The sequence below is a fragment of the Manduca sexta genome, chromosome 28 (assembly GCF_014839805.1).
Source record: "Manduca sexta isolate Smith_Timp_Sample1 chromosome 28, JHU_Msex_v1.0, whole genome shotgun sequence".
Taxonomy (NCBI): domain Eukaryota; kingdom Metazoa; phylum Arthropoda; class Insecta; order Lepidoptera; family Sphingidae; genus Manduca; species Manduca sexta.
Window position 1 is genome coordinate 892,033 of NC_051142.1, and position 18,551 is coordinate 910,583.

General features: G+C 35.6%; 3 protein-coding genes across 4 annotated transcripts in view; 1 reads left to right on the forward strand and 2 right to left on the reverse strand.

The window, feature by feature from the left end:
* Positions 1–16,157, forward strand: part of LOC115452202 (nuclear hormone receptor FTZ-F1 beta-like) — a 68,106-nt gene extending 51,949 nt beyond the window's left edge. Inside the window, exons 14-16 of the mRNA XM_037444667.1 lie at positions 14,964–15,100; positions 15,298–15,413; positions 16,105–16,157. Of these exons, the coding sequence (XP_037300564.1) occupies positions 14,964–15,059 (96 nt within the window). The 3' untranslated portion in view covers positions 15,060–15,100; positions 15,298–15,413; positions 16,105–16,157. The remainder of the gene's footprint in view (positions 1–14,963; positions 15,101–15,297; positions 15,414–16,104) is intronic.
* LOC115452201 (esterase FE4-like) lies at positions 1,664–4,992 on the reverse strand. The gene is made up of 3 exons (XM_037444669.1): positions 4,066–4,992; positions 2,539–3,797; positions 1,664–1,886 (listed from the first exon to the last, which is right to left on the reverse strand). The coding sequence occupies exons 1-3, from the start codon at positions 4,285–4,287 to the stop codon at positions 1,697–1,699; spliced, it is 1,671 nt and encodes a 556-aa protein (XP_037300566.1). The 5' UTR covers positions 4,288–4,992; the 3' UTR covers positions 1,664–1,696.
* Positions 8,110–11,493, reverse strand: LOC115452765 (acetylcholinesterase). 2 transcript variants are annotated; one of them, XM_037444672.1, is made up of 3 exons: positions 11,050–11,493; positions 10,565–10,762; positions 8,110–8,332 (listed from the first exon to the last, which is right to left on the reverse strand). In XM_037444672.1, exons 1-3 carry the CDS (start codon positions 11,269–11,271, stop codon positions 8,309–8,311), a joined length of 444 nt encoding a protein of 147 aa, XP_037300569.1. In that variant the 5' UTR covers positions 11,272–11,493; the 3' UTR covers positions 8,110–8,308. The 2 variants fall into 2 exon arrangements, 1 of the variants encoding a protein (XP_037300569.1); XR_005113325.1 differs by lacking the exons at positions 10,565–10,762; positions 11,050–11,493 and adding an exon at positions 9,503–9,709.
* Positions 16,158–18,551: the final 2,394 nt, after the last annotated feature.

Here is an 18,551-nt window from a genome sequence, read left to right on the forward strand (position 1 = left end):
AGGTCGCTGACAACAACTGGATGCGACAGCCCGAAGACAGGGTAAAATGGCGCATATTTGGGGAGGCCTATGTATATCAGTGGATAAAGATATAGGCTGATGATGATAAGAATTTTGAGAATTTAGATGATTGAAAGTTTTCATTTAAATGTTATTTTAGCAATTATGTGTATAATGATTAGTGTTTAATATGTACGCTACATGACGAGTTACTTATCAAATTATGTAATCGTGTTAAAAACATTTTCTTTTTTTTATTTTCCCTAATCAAAAACAACACCTAAATATTTTAACAGCACGTAATAAACACGGGATTCTTAGTGTTTTGTGTATCCAAATGTCGATGTGCAATATTTATCGTCGAATACTTATAACGACTTGCAGGTGATAAAGCAGACGTTACCAACAAATTTTGACTTTTATGAAAGTTTTATTTCACTGCTAATCATAATTATTGAATAGGTACTAATAGTAATATGCATGTGTTTAATATTTTTTTTTTATAAAAGCATTCTACTTAAAATTTAAGATTATTTATTTAATGTGATAAAATGCTAACTCCAATTTAATAGCAATATAAATCTAATTTTCTAAAACGAAAAATGGCTAACTCCATTTTTCTGTAATAATTATAAATCATTTGATAGTTAATAGTTGTTTTGTGCAAATATATAAAACTTAAAGAAATATCTACCAACGGGATTTTCATTCTTTCGATGTTGTAAGAAATAAAATAATAATTCAGTTTTTTTTATCCTGTTACTAATTGTCTATTATGGAGTTAGCAGCTCAGCACTCTTAGCCGACGATTATTATGTTAAAATAAATAATGTAATGTTAAAATACATGTTGCATTGATAACCTCCTCCTTTTTGTTTAAATCGGTTAAAGAGTGCGTAACAAATTAATACAATACTAGCACCCGATTAATGTGGATTTACAGATGCTTTCCGCATTAAAAACTTTGTATATGAAAAAATATTTTATTATCATGTAACATGAATTCATACCGAATTATAAAAAAAAAACTGTGCTTCTTTGTGATGTTTCTCTGAGAGGGTAAACAGTAAAGGTGCTGGTAGTGATATGAATGTCAATAGTGCCCGATTTGAACTTTGAAAGTCATTGTAGTCGGCGTTATCAGTAGACAGATAACATCTTTTCGTAAAGTCGATTTCCACAGTTCCAATTGCTGTACACGTTGTCGAATCGTCTCATACGGCTCCTCTTCAAAGCTACGTTACATAAGAGCAATAATTTCTTCTGTGCGAACTATATAGCGCCTTTGTGGATCGTTATTAATAAGAGTGTGTCGAGAGCGGATGGAAAAATGTTAAATGGACGTAGCGCACTTAAGTATGGCGAGCTGATCATTTATTTTGAATACGAATTTGCACAATTTGCAAGCGTTGTTCTAGTGTCAGACTATTCATTATGTCATGATAAAACGTATTAATCACAAATTATTTGTCAACTGTACAAATACATTTTTGGTAGCTTCAATTGCTGTTTTGAACGTCTTATTTGTATACTTGTAAAATAATACTAGGTAGATATTGTAACTTTGACTTTTTGGATGTCCAACACCTCAATCCCCGTCGTGACCAGAAAGGCTGCAAAGTTTTCGAAACGTCGGGAGAAAACCATAATATAAAAACAGAGATAAAATCCGAAAAATAATTTTATTTCAATGCTTTTAATGGGTTGTCGGTAACCTTTCGTATTTGCCGTACAATTTGTATATCAAGTCCCAGAAAGCCATCCTTTTCGGGAACGGTTGGATCCCAGTGCTCACATTTAAACCGAGATTATAATAAAAAAGCGAATCTTTTGTAACCGGTTTCCATTCCAGTGGCAGTAATTCAGATGTTTTCGGTTGTGGGTCTCTGAAAATAAAAAAAATAAGTTTAACTGATATTTCAAAGAAAGGAAGAAGGAAGCAAGACAAATATTTTATTAGTGACGGACACAAAAAACATACAGAAATATAAAATAAAAAATTAAGTACACTTAAAATTATAAACATAAAAGTACTAGATTATTTTAAGTAAGAAGATAATATACAATGTGATGCTGCATGCCGTGGTCGTGGCAGGTCGGTGGCCACTCAGCGTAATACTGCGCTGCCGTGTATATATAGTTCATAAACGTATCATAATCTATATTTTTTCCATTCAGGATTAATCCTTTGCTTACATAGAATTAGATTGTAGGACCCTCTTTGTAGATCACTTTGAAAAGGAAGTGTTTGTGTGAAAATTTCGTTGGCACGCTATTACGTAGTTCTATGTTATATTATTTGTACAAATGAATTATAATGTCTTATGATTCTATGTCTTTTTCAGTAAAAAATTCCAATTATCCCGAAAGATACAAAAAGGAAGAACCATAAATTTACGTCTTTTCTAATTTTAAGCAACTTTTAAGTATATCTCATTTTTCAAACACAAGTAAAATTAACATAACGTCTTGTAATAGTGAAATAGGGATTTATAAATTATCTTATAACTTGTAAAATAATTTGGACTAAATACACACCCATATTTAACAAAGTTGGCCCACATTGTGGTTACACGATCTATTATGAGTTGGTCATTTGGTGAATGTTTGTCTTTAATAGGTACCGTGTCGAACAGATATCCTTGGTCGTCAACATGAGCAGCTCCTTGAAATGATTCGTTCACTGCATATATTTGTCTAATAAAGTTTCTTTCTCCAAAATACGAAAACACATAGTAGTACAACTTCTTTACGTTGTTTTTAATAAACCTTTCAATGTTTATCTTTGTTGGATATGTGTGTACCGTGTCCGATGCGAAGTCGATTATTTTTTGTTTAACTTTATTACTCACTTCCTTGTCACCTATGTAAAAATGTCTGACCTGATCTTCTATTCTTTCAAGCCGTTCCTTGTCAAAGTTAAATAAAGCGTCCAATATATTTTTGAATATGTTTTTGTTTGCGTTATCGAAATCTATTGAACCGTATTTATGCAGTAGTTCATTGTTCGATTGTGCTATTAACATGGGCATCTTTCTGATACTTGGTATATCAGTGATATGTGCCATGTGCCTTGTAATAAAATTTTCGACATTATCGAATTCTTTCTCTATACATACTTTATAACGTATATTTAATTTACTCGATGCTTTAATAACTGCTAAGGGATCTTGAGTAGTTAGAAATGTAATTGCTTCACTTGTATTGTCTGTTTTGAGTCCAAGTTCCTCAGCTATTCTGTGGGGTACAGTGACATCTGAATTGCCCATTATTAGTGGGTACGCCATTAAGCCGCCTTGAAGGATGATTTGTTGAAACAGGGGATACTTTGTGCGCATGAAATGTAAAGACGCGTGTAATCCACCAGCACTAGCGCCGGCTAATGTTATTCTTTGCGGATCCCCACCAAACGCGTCTATATTTTCACTTACCCACTGGAGTGCTAGAAGTTGATCTTTGAGCCCTTGATTACCCGGTATTTCTGGCGTATCGAGACACATAAATCCATACGGACCTAAACGAAAACTTATTATTATGAGTATTATATCTTGTTTCATTAAAAATGTGGGTCCAAAAATATGTCTTCCTGGAAAACCAACCTCATTACGTCCGCCCGGGATATAGATTAGTACGGGCAGAGGATTTTGTACTGAGGCCACGTTTGGTACGTAGATGTTTAAATAAAGGCAATCCAGCGATCCAGTTTGTGTGTGGTTGTAATCTTCTATTTGCGGGCACATCACGCTATCATCGTTGGCGTCGAACACTCCTTCAAATTTATGGAATGGAATGGACCGCTGCAAAATGAATTTTTATGACGAGCATTATTATTTTGAAAGTAGAAGGTCAGTAGTGACAAGTGATGAAGTAATCAAATAAATGTACAGGTTTTGGGACAAGAGATAGATATTTTAGGCAGTTATTGAATTTCAATGTTTTCACTTTGCGTCAGTTTTCTGTGGGAAGGGGTTACATCAACCCGGATCGATTACCATACAGCCTGATTTGACCCAATTTTTTTAATGCAACAAAATCTTTAATAGAAAGATATGATATTGTACTTACACCAAAAGGGTTTTCATTGTCCACCGTCGCATAAGGCACGCCCAAATACATAGAATAGTCATCATTTCCAGCCTTTAAACCTCTTATATTACCCAACTTAGTTCTTATGACAGGATTGCCTGAATTCCATTTTATAACACTATTGATAATTAATCCAATTAGTGTTCCAAACAATACAACTGCTGCCAGCAACAGGTACAAATACTTTCTCTTACACGTCATGATTAACTTTTGTCAATTTTGGAATATTACTTCGGTTTTGGCTGTCATTTGGACTTTATGACGAAAGCCACTTGTATAAATAAAATGCTAGTTTGCACTCAACAAGGTAATTGTGTAGAGAAAACCATTAAAAACAGAAAAATATTAAATAATACCTTTATAGCGGTTTCCAATGTGGTATTTTTTCGACATGCCTAATTAAAAGTAAATATTGTTTTTGTATGTTTGTTAATGTATTCTTCTAACATTTTTAATTAGGCACCGACTCTTAAATTGGATAGTAATATAAAGGTAATGTTAAATTATTTTTTGTTTTTGAACGTGGTTTAATTTTTTGTTTTTTATTTTGTTTGTTTGTAACGAATAGCGTACTTCGATTGCGAAGTTATGTTGTGCACGCGGTACGACAATCGCGATGACGTGTTACACCTCTGCCTACCACTGAGAAGAAGAAAAGGTGTGATGCTATATATAAATTTCTATGTATTTAAGAAGTAGACTTAACCTAACTCAAAACAAAAACATAATTAAAAACGTCACAAGAAAAGAAAAATTCGCATTTTCATTTATTTGGACGATATAATTATTCTAGTTGTTTTAGTTTTAGAACAAACTACTGAAGCGATTTAAAAAAAATCATGGGACCAATGTGGAGATATATTCTTTCTAATAAAAAAAAGAATTTTTCAAATCTGTTTATAAATGATTGAGTTCTGAGGTAAAAAACATAAAAAATACACGTTAAATTAATAACATCCTCCTTTGTTTGAAATCGGTTAAAAAGTGTGAAACAAATTAATACAAAACTAGCCTAGTGAACAACACCCATTTTATGTGGATTTACAATCTGTAAATCCACAAGGCATCTGCCTTATGCTTTAAAAACTTTGTACACAAAAATATGCATATCATACGACATTACATTTTTTTTAACTGTGGTTCTTTGTGGTGCTTGTCTGAGTGAGTAAACAGTAAAGGTGCAGGTAGTGATTATATATATGATATGTGTTAATATATCCAGATTTGAACTTTGAGTCGTTATAGTCAGCGTAATCACTGGGCTTTAGATATAACCACTTATTTTCCAGGATGATGGCGCAGAGCAAACCCAATTTTCCCTGGATGTTTTTATCAAGTACTTTTTATAAGTCTAACAAAAGCTAGATTTACAAATTCGGCACAGGATATACTGACATCGTTCATGTACATTTTGTCCAGTTTATTTGAATATATGTTGAGGTTCCGGACAAACGTACATCAAATTACCCTTTTTCACAGCGATACGAATTCTTTGGAGACTGGAGAAATTGCTTCAATTACTGTTTTTTTACGTATTATTTGTATACTTAATGAGGGGCTCTTTTTGATGAATTCATTCTTCAAAAAGGGACCCCAGAGGAAGTGGACGTGGCGAAGTCCGGATACTGTGACAAAGAACGAGATCGACTTCATCATGACGGACAAAAAGCACATATTCAGAGATGTCTCAGTGATCAATAGGTTTAATACCGGATCCGATCACCGACTTGTACGAGGCTCTCTGAATATCGATATTAAGCTTGAAAGAAGCCGTCTCATGAAGTCCACGCTCCGACCTAATCCACTCCAAATCATGGCGGGTTCCGAAAAGTTCCAGAGAATGCTCGGAAATAGATTCGCTGCATTGGCACCCTCTGAAGATATTGACGAGATCCTACACAATCTGGTTGATGCGCTTAAGGGAGAGGGCATCAAAATCTGTAAAATGCAGCGTAGAGGCAGAAAGTCCTAACTCTCGGATGAGACTCTACGGCTTATGGCAAATAGACGCGAAAGCACCCAAGTTACTTCGTCAGAGAGGTCAGACCTTAACAGGCGCATAGCAAAATGATACGCCGAGACCTTCGGAGCTTCAATACACGCCTCATTGAAGAAGCGATAGAGCGAAACCGAGGGTCTAAGGTATTTGCTCAGCAGCTTGGAAGGAGCCACCTGACGAAGTTAACGACACAAAAGGGCAAAACCGTTTCGTCACAGTCGGAGATTTTTGCCGAGATTGAGGACTTTATGGTCGATTATACGCTGCACATGCTCCTTATCCACGGCATGTCGACCATGATCCCAGAGCCACCCTGACGCGCCACTACAGCGACGATCTGCCAGAAATCGACCAAGGCGAGATCGTGTTGGCTCTGAGACAACTTAAAAATGGAAAAGCCCCCGGTGAGGACGGAGTTACTTCGGAGCTCCTGCAGGCAGGTGGCCTTCCTGTCATACAGAAGCTACAAAAGCTGTTTAACACCGTTCTACACTGTGGGAGAACTCCAAAGGCGTGGAGTAGGAGTCTGGTGGTTTCTTTTTCTTTAAGAGGGGGATAAAACCCTTCTAAAGAATTATAGGCCCATCTCACTCCTTAGCCACGTCTATAAGTTGTTCTCCAGGGTTATCACGAATCGCCTCGCTAGGAGACTCGACGAGCTTCAGCCCCCGGAGCAGGCTGGGTTTCGCGGAGGATACAGTACCATAGACCACATACACACAGTGAGGCAGATTATACAGAAATCCGAGGAGTATAATCGGCCCCTGTGTTTGGCATTTGTGGACTATGAGAAGGCCTTCGACTCTGTCGAAACCTGGGCTGTCCTGGAATCCTTACAGCGTTGTCAAGTAGATTATCGCTATGTCGAAGTGCTGAGATGTCTATATAAATCTGCCACTATGTGTGTCCAAGTACAGAACCAGCAGTCGGGACCCATTCAGCTGCGCAGAGGGGTGAGACAGGGGGATGTTATTTCCCCAAAACTGTTCACAAGCGCACTGGAGGATTTGTTCAAGACTGGACTGGAAAGGTATGGGCATTAACATAAATGGTGAGTACATCTCGCATTTGCGATTCGCAGACGACATAGTGATAATTGCAGAAACACTGGAGGAACTGCAACAAATGCTAAACAGCCTAGCTTCGGCCTCACAGCGAATAGGTCTAACAATGAATCTGGATAAGACAAAACTTATGATCAATGACCACCTAGACCCAAGACCTATCGTTGTCAATGGCCACCTTCTCGAAGTTGTTTCGGAATACACCTACCTTGGGCAGATTCTGCAATTAGGAAGAAAACAGCCTTGAGAGGGAGGTTAAAAAGAGAATCCAGCTGGGCTGGGCCGCATTTGGCAAACTGCGTCGGGTTTTCTCGTCACTTCTACCACAATGTCTGAAAACGAAGGTTTTCAACCAGTGCGTCCTACCTGTCATGACCTACGGTGCCGAGACGTGGACGCTCACAGTACGGCTGGTCCACCAGCTCAAAGTCGCTCAGCGAGCTATGGAACGTGCTATGCTCGGAGTTTCTCTGAAGGATAAACTTCGTAACGAGGTCATTCGTCAGAGAACCAATGTCACCGACATAGCACACAGGATTAGCAAACTGAAGTGGCAGTGGGCAGGGCATATCTGTCGAAGAACCGATAACCGATGGGGTAAACGAGTTCTTGAGTGGAGACCACGGCTCAGCAAACGTAGTGTAGGACGCCCTCCAGCTAGGTGGAGTGACGATCTGCGAAAGGTCGCTGGTAAGAACTGGATGCGACAGGCCGAAGACAGGGTAAAATGGCGTATATTGGAGGAGGCCTATGTCCAGCAGTGGACAAAGATATAGGCTGATGATGATGATGATGATGATGATGATGATGATGTATACTTAATTATAAAATGTAGATACTAGGTAAATATTGTAACTTTGACATTTCGGACGACCAACACCTCAGTCCCCCCGTGACTATGAAGACCAGGAATGAAAGTCTTTGAACCGTCGAGAGAAAATCATAATATAAAAACTACGATAAAATCCGAAAAATAGTTTTATTTCAATGCTTTTAATGGGTTGTCGGTAACCTTTCGTATTTGCCATACAATTTGTATATCAAGTCCCAGAAAGCCATCCTTTTCGGGAACGGTTGGATCCCAGTGCTCAAATTTAAACTAAGATTATAATAAAAAAGCGAATCTTTTGTAACCGGTTTCCATTCCAGTGGCAGTAATTCAGATGTTGTCGGTTGTGGGTCTCTGAAAATAAAAAAATAAGTTTAGCTTATATTTGAAATAAAGGATAAAGGAAGCAAGAAAAATATTTTATTAGTGACAGATACAATAAATATACAGAAGTAAAAAAAAAATAAAGTACACTCTAAAATTATAAACATAAAAGTACTAAATAATTTTATGTAAGAAGATAATATGTAATGTGATGCTGCATGCCGTGGTCGTGGCAGGTCGGTGGCCACTCAGCATAATACTGCGCTGTCGTGTATACATATATAGTTCATAAACGTATCATAATCTATATTTTTTCTATTCCCGGTTAGTCCGTTGCCAAAATACAATATGTAGGACCCTCTTTGTAGATCACTTTGAAAAACGAAGTGTTCGTGTGCAACATTTGACTGGTTCACTTTTACGTGGTTGTATATTATATTTTTGTACAAATGAATTATAATGTCTTATGATTCTATGTCTTTCTCAGTAAAAAAATCCAGTAATTCCGAAAGAACAAAAAAGGCTGCCGATGTCCTTGGTGACTGCTGGTCAGCTCTTGATAACAGTCACACACTCTGATAGTCACTGATTGTGTCCGATAATTGCTATTTTACTCGAGATACACAACAAAGTTCACGCGTACAGTACGTCGCATTAACACTTTTTTGTTGAATTATACTCGAAGGACCAAAACATAATGCGATTCAAAGACAAAAAATAATGTACGGTTCCTTGGTAACTCGTACAGTATTTATATGATACTTGTAATACTGTAAATTTTATAAAACTTGCATTGTGTAAAGCCTTGATGAAATGAACTTGATGATAAACTTGATAGTTTGATGATATGAAAAGTTAGCGCGCGTGCGGCCTTTGTAGGCTGAATGTTAACTCTGCCTTTCGTGGTCAAGTATGAACTTTGCTCTTATAGCTTAAATGTACTGTGCTGTGATATGAAATTCATTTGCTTTTTATTGAAGTAATTGGGATGCACGCGTAGCGAATAAATGCTGACCTAAGGAAATGTACGGTTGCACCGTACAGGAACCATAAATTAGATTTTTAAAATTTTTACCAACATAAAAATAATAAATCTCATTTTTCCAACATAATCAAAAATGAATATAACACCCTATAATAGTGAACCAATGATTTATACATATGTTACAACTTGTAAAACATTTTGATCTAAATACACACCCATACTTAACAAAGTTGGCCCACGTAGTGGTTACACGATCTATCATGAGTTGGTCATTTGGTGAATGTTTGTCTTTAATAGGTACCGTGTCGAACAGATATCCTTGGTCGTCAAGATGAGCAGCTCCTTGAAATGAGTCGTTCACTCCATATATTTGTCTAATAAAGTTTCTTTCTCCAAAATACGAAAATACATAGTAGTACAACTTCTTTTACGTTGTTTTTAATAAACTTTTCAATGTTTATCTTTACTGGGTAGTTATGTACCGTGTCCGAAGCGAAGTCAATTATTTTTTGTTTAACTTTATTACTCACTTCCTCGTCACCTATGTAAAAATGTTTAACCTGGTCTTCTATTCTTTCAAACCGTTCCTCGCCAAAGTCAAATAAAGCGTCCAATATATTTTTGATTATATTTTTGTTTGCTTTATCGAAATCTATTGACGCGTAATGATGCAGTAGTTCATTGTTAGAATGTGCTATTAACATGGGCATCTTTCTGATACTTGGTATATCAGTGATATGTGCCATGTGCCTTGTAATAAAATTTTCGACATTATCGAATTCTTTCTCTATACATACTTTATAACGTATATTCAATTTACTCGATGCTTTTATAACTGCTAAGGGATCTTGAATAGTTAAGAATTTAATTGCCTCACTCGTATTGTCTGTTTTGAGTCCAAGTTCCTCAGCTATTCTGTGGGGTACAGTGACGTTTGAATTTGTCATTATTAGTGGATACGCCCTTGTACCGCTTTGGAGGATGATTTGTTGAAACAGCGGATACTTTGTGCGCATGAAATGTAAAGTTGCATGTAATCCGCCAACGCTAGCGCCAGCTAATGTTATTCTTTGCGGATCTCCACCAAACGCGTCTATATTTTCACTTATCCACTTGAGCGCTAAAAGTTGATCTTTGGGACCTTGATTACCCGGTATTTCTGGCGTATTAAGACACATAAATCCATACGGACCTAAACGAAAACTTATTATTATGAGTATTATATCTTGTTTCATTAAAAATGTGGGTCCAAAAATATGTCTTCCTGGAAAACCAACCTCATTACGTCCGCCCGGGATATAGATTAGTACGGGCAGAGGATTTTGTATTGACGCCACGTTTGGTACGTAGATGTTTAAATAAAGGCAATCCAGCGATCCAGTTAGTGTGTGGTTGTAATCTTCTATTTGCGGGCACATCACGCTATCGTCGTTGGCGTCGAACACTCCTTCAAATTTAGGGAATGGAATGGACCGCTGCAAAATGAATTTTTATGACGAGCATTATTATTTTGAAAGTAGAAGGTCAATAGTAACAAAGTAATCAAACTATCAAATATATGTATAGGTGTTGGTACAAGAGATAGATATTTTAGGCAATGTCGTTAACCTCAGTGTTTCCACTTTGCCTTCTTATGACGAAAGTGTGTGTTTTCTGTGGGAAAGGTTTAATCCACTGCGATCGATTATTATACACACTGATTTGGCATCATATTTTTAAACAGAAATGTCTTTCATATAAAATTTTATAATATTGTACTTACACCAAAAGGGTTTTTCATGTCCACCGTCGCATAAGGCACGCCCAAATACATAGAATAGTCACCATTACCAGCTTTTAAACCTCTTATATTACCCAACTTAGTTCTTATGACAGGATCGACTGAATTCCACTTTATAACACTATTTATAACTAACCCAATTAGTGTTCCAGACAATACCACTGCTGCCAGCAAAAGGTAAAAATATTTTCTCATGCACGTCATGATTATCCGAAGTTAATTTCGAAATAGTACTTAAGTTTTGTTTGTCACCTGGACTTTGTGACGAATGCCACTTGTATAAATAAAATAGGTACTGGTGTACACTTTATACAGTAATTGTATCGAGAGAAGTGTAACGAATTGACACAATACTAGTCTAGTTTGCAACACCCTTGTCATATGATTTCACAGGTGCTTTCCAAGAAGAACCTAGTACATGAAAATATATTTTATTATTTTCCTTTAAGAACCTAGTACATGAAAATATATTTTATTATCATGTAACAAATGAATTCATACCGAATTACAAAAATATTTTTTAACTGTGCTTCTTTGTGGTTTTCGTCTGAGTGATTAAACAGTAAAGGTGCAGGTAGTGATTATATATATGATATGTGTTAATATATCCAGATTTGAACTTTGAGTCGTTATAGTCAGCGCAATCACTGGGCTTTAGACATAACCACTTATTTCCCAGAATGATGGCGCAGAGCAAATCCAATCTTTTATTTTATATAAGAGTAACAAAAGTTGTATTTACAAAATCGGTACAATGCAGAAAATCTTGTAACTTGTGGACCCAACCCCAAATTAAAGTGGTATAAGGCTATAAGGACAGAAAAAATAAAGTTGACCTTACATATTTTATTTAAAATAATTTGTAAGGTCAGAGAGCCCTATTCCGTTTATAGGGGCGAATCAAAGGGCAGTTTTAGTAGCCGTATAGATGAAGTAAGAAAATTTTTGACTCTCTTACTTCTACCTTCGAATAGAAAGCTTGTAATTGCAAAAAGACGGATATGTCCCCGTCGATGGATATGCACCCGTAGACGAACATGCCCCCGTGGACGGAAATGCCCCCGAAGACGGCATAGTGGCCTCTGACCTTAACCTTGGATAAGTCTACGCGGTAATTGTTATCTGCCATATTTGTAAAATAAATTCCAAAAAGGTATTAACTCCTTTGATGCCCACGACTTTAAACTCATATTTGTATCTATGTCCAGAAAGTTCTGCTTCTCTTTCGTGTAAGGGAGCCATTTTACTGGCAACAGATCCGTCGTGACAGGAGTTGGATTTCTGTAATTGAATAATTCTAATGTAACACATATAAAATGATTATGTTTAAAATTTAATACGATTTCAATTGACGCAGGATGCAACTCCTATAAAAGTATTTTATTACCTTTATATCTACTAGTCGATATTTATAACTTTTAACGCCCATAGTTTATTGTTTGGGGTCATTATTGAACTATATTGTTGTGTTTCACTTAAGTTTCATTTTTTAGAATATTTAAAATTACCTAAGTACTTGGTGGTAACAATAAAACTTACCCATATTTCACAAAATTAGCCCACAATGTAGTCATGCGGTCGATAATCAATCTGTCACCTTGAGACGGTTCTACCATATAAAATAAATCAAATAAATAAGAAATTTCGTCTGCGTGTGTGGCACCTTCGTTCAATGTAAGGTTTAATTTGTTTGTCAAAAAATTCCTTTGCCCTTCATACGAGAACATGTAATTAAAAACATTTCTGGCTCCACCCCTCAAGTATTTTTAACATATTTAATTTTGAAATGCGTAAATATGTCATTTTTCCCACATATTGGCTCAATTTATTTCTGATTTTCCTATTATACATTCCGTTCATTTTAGATAAACCGTGAATTATTTTTGCAATTTCATAAGTGTCGATCGCTGTTAACGGTGAATATTTAGATGAACGCAATATTTGATCTAAGTCTCTGGAAATTTCTGGAATATCGAGTCCGTAGACGTGAATCAATTCATTTTCAGTGTTTCCTATCATAAAGGATACATTTTTCGCTCCAGGCACTTTTATGTTCCAGTCAGAGTTTGACATTGATTTAAATGCGTTATTAAACGTCTTTTCTATGCAATCGCTGTATACAATAGATACTTTAAGCGATGCTTCTATTACTAAACTTGAATTCACAGAAGAAAGAAATGTTATCGCTTGTCGGACGTCATTAGTGTTAGTGCCCAAGTGTCGTGCCATTTTAACACACTTTTTCGTGTAACCGTTGTAATTTTGCATACGGAGATAAAGAACCTTCACTTTGTAGTATAACTTTATCGAATAATTTTTCGTTTTCATTCATTGAATGCAGAAGCAGATCAACGCTAATTGCTCCAAAACTGTGACCGTCTAAAGTGATTTTATTTCGATCGCCTCCAAATTCTTCAATGTAGTTATAGACCCATCTTAATGCGTTCTTTTGATCCTTGTATCCTTGATTTCCAGGAACTTCCGGTATGTCAAGGCACAAGAAGCCGTAAGGACCAAGACGATAATTAAACACAACTATAATTATATCATGCCTCACTAGATACTTCGGCCCGTACATATATCTGCCATTGAACCCCACTATATAATTTCCTCCATAAACATAAAGTAGCACTGGCAGCTTATGTGTAGAGTTTGCTGTTTTAGGCACGTATATGTTTAAAGTTAGACAATTGATAGTTCCTTGAATTGTTTGGTTAAATTCTTCTCTTTGTGGACACATTATGCTATCGTCGTTGGCTTCAAATATTGTATCGAACGGTGGATGCGGGAGAGATTCCTGAAATTTAATAATACACATTAGATATAACTAATGAGAATTTTACTTTATAAAATATGTACTTACACCAAAGAGATTCGATTCATTAATCTTCGCATAAGGAATGCCTAGAAACATATAATAATCTCCATCGTCAGCTTCCAGGCCTTGTATTAACCCCAGCCTCGTTTTTAACAACGGTTTTTCGCCAGTTACAATATTTGGCAGTAAAAGAGCACCTATTAGAACGCAAGCACAATTCACTCCAATCATATTTTAAATACTTTTCACGCTATTCTCTGTTGTGTGTCGTAAATGTAATTAAACAATTACGTTTAACTGAACAGTTCACATACATTATTAATCGGCAGCTGCAATTAGCCTGGGCTAAGTCGATTTTGGCTAATTTCTTTTAGAAAACAAAATTATTATTTCTTTATCTTTTATAAACTTACAAAATCTTTTTTTTGCTATAAATTTTATCTTATTTTTCACTTTAAACGTGTCTCCTGTAAAGTTGACATTTTGAAGTTAGCGTAGTGTTAATTGCAGCTGTCGATTTAATGGTTGACCTCGAAATCGTTTATTTTGTCAACAGTAAATATAAAGCGAAACTGAGTTTGGTAAAGCGGGTCTGCTATCAGCTATAGTTATTTCATTTTATTTGAAGTCTAGAAAAAATCAACTCCTATATACCTACACTATTTATAACTCAAGAACGGTTGAACCGATTTGGCTGAAAATTAGTAGGAGGTAGCTTAAAACCAGGAGACGGACATAGATACTTTTTTTATCCTGTTCCCACGGGAACGGGACGTGACATAAAATGTAGTATAACAAAACGAAATTTGATATGGAGATAGAGATAGTTTAAGACCCTGGGAAGGTTGTAGGCTACAATCCCGGGAAAATATATAGCCGGACTTTTTACTCGGAAAACTCCTTAACGCGGGCGAAGTCGCGAGCAAAAGCTAGTATTTTATATTTCTTATTATTTAGCAACAATGATGTGTCAACATAGTTATAACTACAATCCAGAAAAACTCAACATGTATTTGAGAATATACTGATTGTAATCTGTTATGATGTCCACATAAATATAAATTTTTATTATTTGCAGATCGACGATCAAATCTGCCTACTGGATCAATTTAGTTGTGCGAGCTGCTGGTGCTGTCGTGCTGTTATCGGGGAGTCAGTACTCCTGGGGAAGTAAGGGTGGGCGGTGAGAGGGATCACGCTACATCAGAGCGCTAAGTAAGATATACTTGACATTATTTGTTATACCTATCACAAAGTGTTAATTTCTCCATAGCCTGTTTTGAAGAATACTACTACATTTATGGATTGTAATGCGACTGTATTTGAATTATGAAAGTTTTGTTTCTTTCTGGAATATGGACGATTGAAAATATACTTTTTCTTTGTACTTATATTAGTGTGATTTGTTTTAGGTTGGGTCTAACGCCGTGTATAGAACGCATGTTGAGTTTCACAGACCATTTGAGGAGATTACGAGTGGATCGCTACGAATACGTCGCTTTGAAAGTCATCGTATTGCTCACATCAGGTAACTGGTTTAATAAATTGGAAACATTTTTTACAACTGGATTTAACTAATGAATACTTTTGATCACGTTCACGGCTGAACAAGCTATATTCTAAATAAGATCACAATTATCTACACATATCACTTATGACATCAATTAAGTAAAGTCCGCGCACGAGCTTTTAAGTAATGTGACGTCAATACGTCTTAACGTAAGTCAATACTTAGTGTAGCAACTTAGGTAACATTACGTTATTGATATCGGTTTGATCAATCGCCGAAAGTGGATTTTTTTTTAGATGAAAATCAATGCAAAATGAAATATCGTAAAATATGTATTCTACAAATCTGATGAAAATAAAGTTTGTTCGTCATGGTCACAGATTGCTTATATCGATCGGCTTATTCTTGGCATTGATCCTAATATAGCGATTGAGATCTTTTATCAAAGTCAGCCGTAAATATCATAAAAGCCAACAATGTATTAAAAAATATTATTAGCCAGTAAAAGAAAAAACAGCCCCCTTAGAATGTCCAAAAATAACGCGACCTCACACATCGATGTCATTTAATTTTTAATGTTTGTAATTGATTAAGACACCAATGCGTCAGTCACGTGTTAATCTCTCAACCAATCACATTATAACGACATGGAGTCGAGTTGTTTTGGCACATTGCGAGTACACTGAGTTAATGTACGTGTGTGCGGCAGACGCGCCGGAGCTGCGCGAGGCGGAGAAGGTGCGCGCGTCGCAGGAGATGGCGCTGGCGGCGCTGCAGGCCTACATCGCCGCGCACTCGCCCTCGCCACGCCTCGCTAAGTTGGCGAGCTGCTGCTGCGCATACCCGAGCTGCAGCGCACCTGCCAGGTACGCACACCACACCATACACAACACACCATACACCACACACCATACACAACACACCATACACAACACACACACACACACACACACACACACACCATACACAACACACCATACACAACACACCATACACAACACACCATACACAACACACCATACACCATACACAACACACCATACACACACACACACAACACCATACACACACATACACAACACACCATACACCACACACAACACCACACATACACGCTTATATTGACAGCCTTTTTCACTTGTTCGATTGTGTTATCTTTGTCTGTAATTTATATTGAACCTAAAGTTTATTGTTACGGGATATTTTCCTCATTATAACCATTTTATGCTCTAACTCGATAACGCATTAATGACTGTTCTAGATATTTTGTATTTATGGGCGGTGGGAATATCTTGTCATGATCCAAACGTTATTGTATTTGTTCTAAACAATCGCAGTCAAAGTTGAAGCTATTAAAAATGAGAATAACTTAAACACCCTATCTTAATTTCTATTTTAATAAGAACACTTTCTTTTCACAGTTTTTTATGCAAGTGGGAAAGGAAATGCTCAACCCTGCAAACAAAGGCAAAGATGGTGACGGGCCGAGCTTCAATCTTCTCATGGAACTGTTGAGAGGAGATCATTAAACCTTGAAAAATAGAGTAGTGCGAAGAATAACTTTTTGTCACAAAGACAAGTTAATTGGACTGGTATCTGATATCCGCTTTACGTGATTGGAAATTAAGAGTTCGAAGGACCAAAATATTAATATGCTATAGGTGTCTTATGCTGCAAAGAATAAAGAACAATTTCTTTCTCTAGGCTTTTTAGCAAATCAATTGCTATAACATAAATAGCAATAAACTGTTTTGGTCCGAATGTCTTCGTGTAAATTTCTATATAAATTACAAATCACTTTTTAATGTACAATACATACAAATTTAATTTTGTAGTCATCTCTTACGATAACAAATGAATGCTCAAAATTACAATTAGTAATGTCTACAATGATAAGATTTTTCGTTGTAAGCATGTTAGTGTTATTCACAAGAATATTCTGAAACTCCCGTACATATTTTCCGTAGTCTAATTAGAATCACTTATGCCATGGCTTTTAACCTAACAAATGTTTGTTTTATACAATAGAACCATGTGACTAAACCAATCTCTCTTTATTGATAAACAAAGTTTACAGTGTGTTATTGAGCTATCGATTTTAAATAAACAACGTGTAATGGAAATATGGACTTGTAATTAATAGAAAAATATTGAAGTAATATTTATTATATATTGCCAATTTCTCATACATTATTATTAGTATATTTTGCATATTTTAATTATCAAAATATTTTCAAATTCCTATTGATACTTCCTATAAAGTTTGCCAATTCTGTATATACTGTGTGCATTTATCTTTGTACTTATAAATCTTTGTATTTTTATTTAAGCAATAATTCATTTATAATAAAATCGTTATAAATATTTCATTTTATGAACAGCCTAGTATTTTTATAAGTTTGTTTTACTGAATAAATATTTCTGCAATTATAAGAAGCAAAGTTAACAATTCACCGATTTTAAAAATCGATTTTGCTCTCTAATCGATAAAACTAACTATAAAAAGTACATCGACATTCATTACCCGAGTTGCCACATTTGTATTAGTGCAACGATTTACTGCCACATGCGTTTATATTGTAGGCACATACATATATTTCTGTAACAATTTTAGAAATGTATACATGAAGTCATGAAAGTGGCGTATTCCAAAAGCATATTTTACAATCATAATGCCTTCACAATAATGATGTATAGACAGTTTCTGTAGAAGACAAAAATATAGACATTAAAAACGAAAAATATTGTTATCGATTAGTTCATAAAACGATTGCTAACCTATTCACAGAACATAAACAATCGATGAGATGTAAACAGACTATTAATTATTCTAAACCTGAAGAATTATCGAGGTTTACTAATCGCAAAAGATTATTATAAACCTTACGCCTTTAATTCTTATGATCGATAATCCAATAAGTATCGATTAATACAATATTTTGATATAAAATCGATCATTATTTTGTAAACTTTAATATAATTTATTATAAATATTAGGATTTTCTATGTGGGCCACATTTATAATCATTGCCATTTCGTGTAAGTTACTTAACATTGTAATGTATATGTTGTTAATATTTGTGCAGCTTAGTGTAGTTAAGTATAACAGAGGGTGAAACCTTCGGAAATTTATTTTTTTGTCATAAACAGTTTTAT

Coding starts and splice junctions, on each gene's coding strand:
- LOC115452201 (XM_037444669.1), bottom strand. CDS start 4,287: ATGACGTGTAAGAGAAAGTATTTGTACCTGTTGCTGGCAGCAGTTGTA. Junction 3,798..4,065: donor ACAATGAAAACCCTTTTGGT/GTAAGTACAATA, acceptor TTCATTTTGCAG/CGGTCCATTCCATTCCATAA. Junction 1,887..2,538: donor GCCAACTTTGTTAAATATGG/GTGTGTATTTAG, acceptor TTTTATTTTCAG/AGACCCACAACCGAAAACAT.
- LOC115452765 (XM_037444672.1), bottom strand. CDS start 11,271: ATGACGTGCATGAGAAAATATTTTTACCTTTTGCTGGCAGCAGTGGTA. Junction 10,763..11,049: donor ACATGAAAAACCCTTTTGGT/GTAAGTACAATA, acceptor TTCATTTTGCAG/CGGTCCATTCCATTCCCTAA. Junction 8,333..10,564: donor TCCCGGGCGGACGTAATGAG/GTTGGTTTTCCA, acceptor TTTTATTTTCAG/AGACCCACAACCGACAACAT.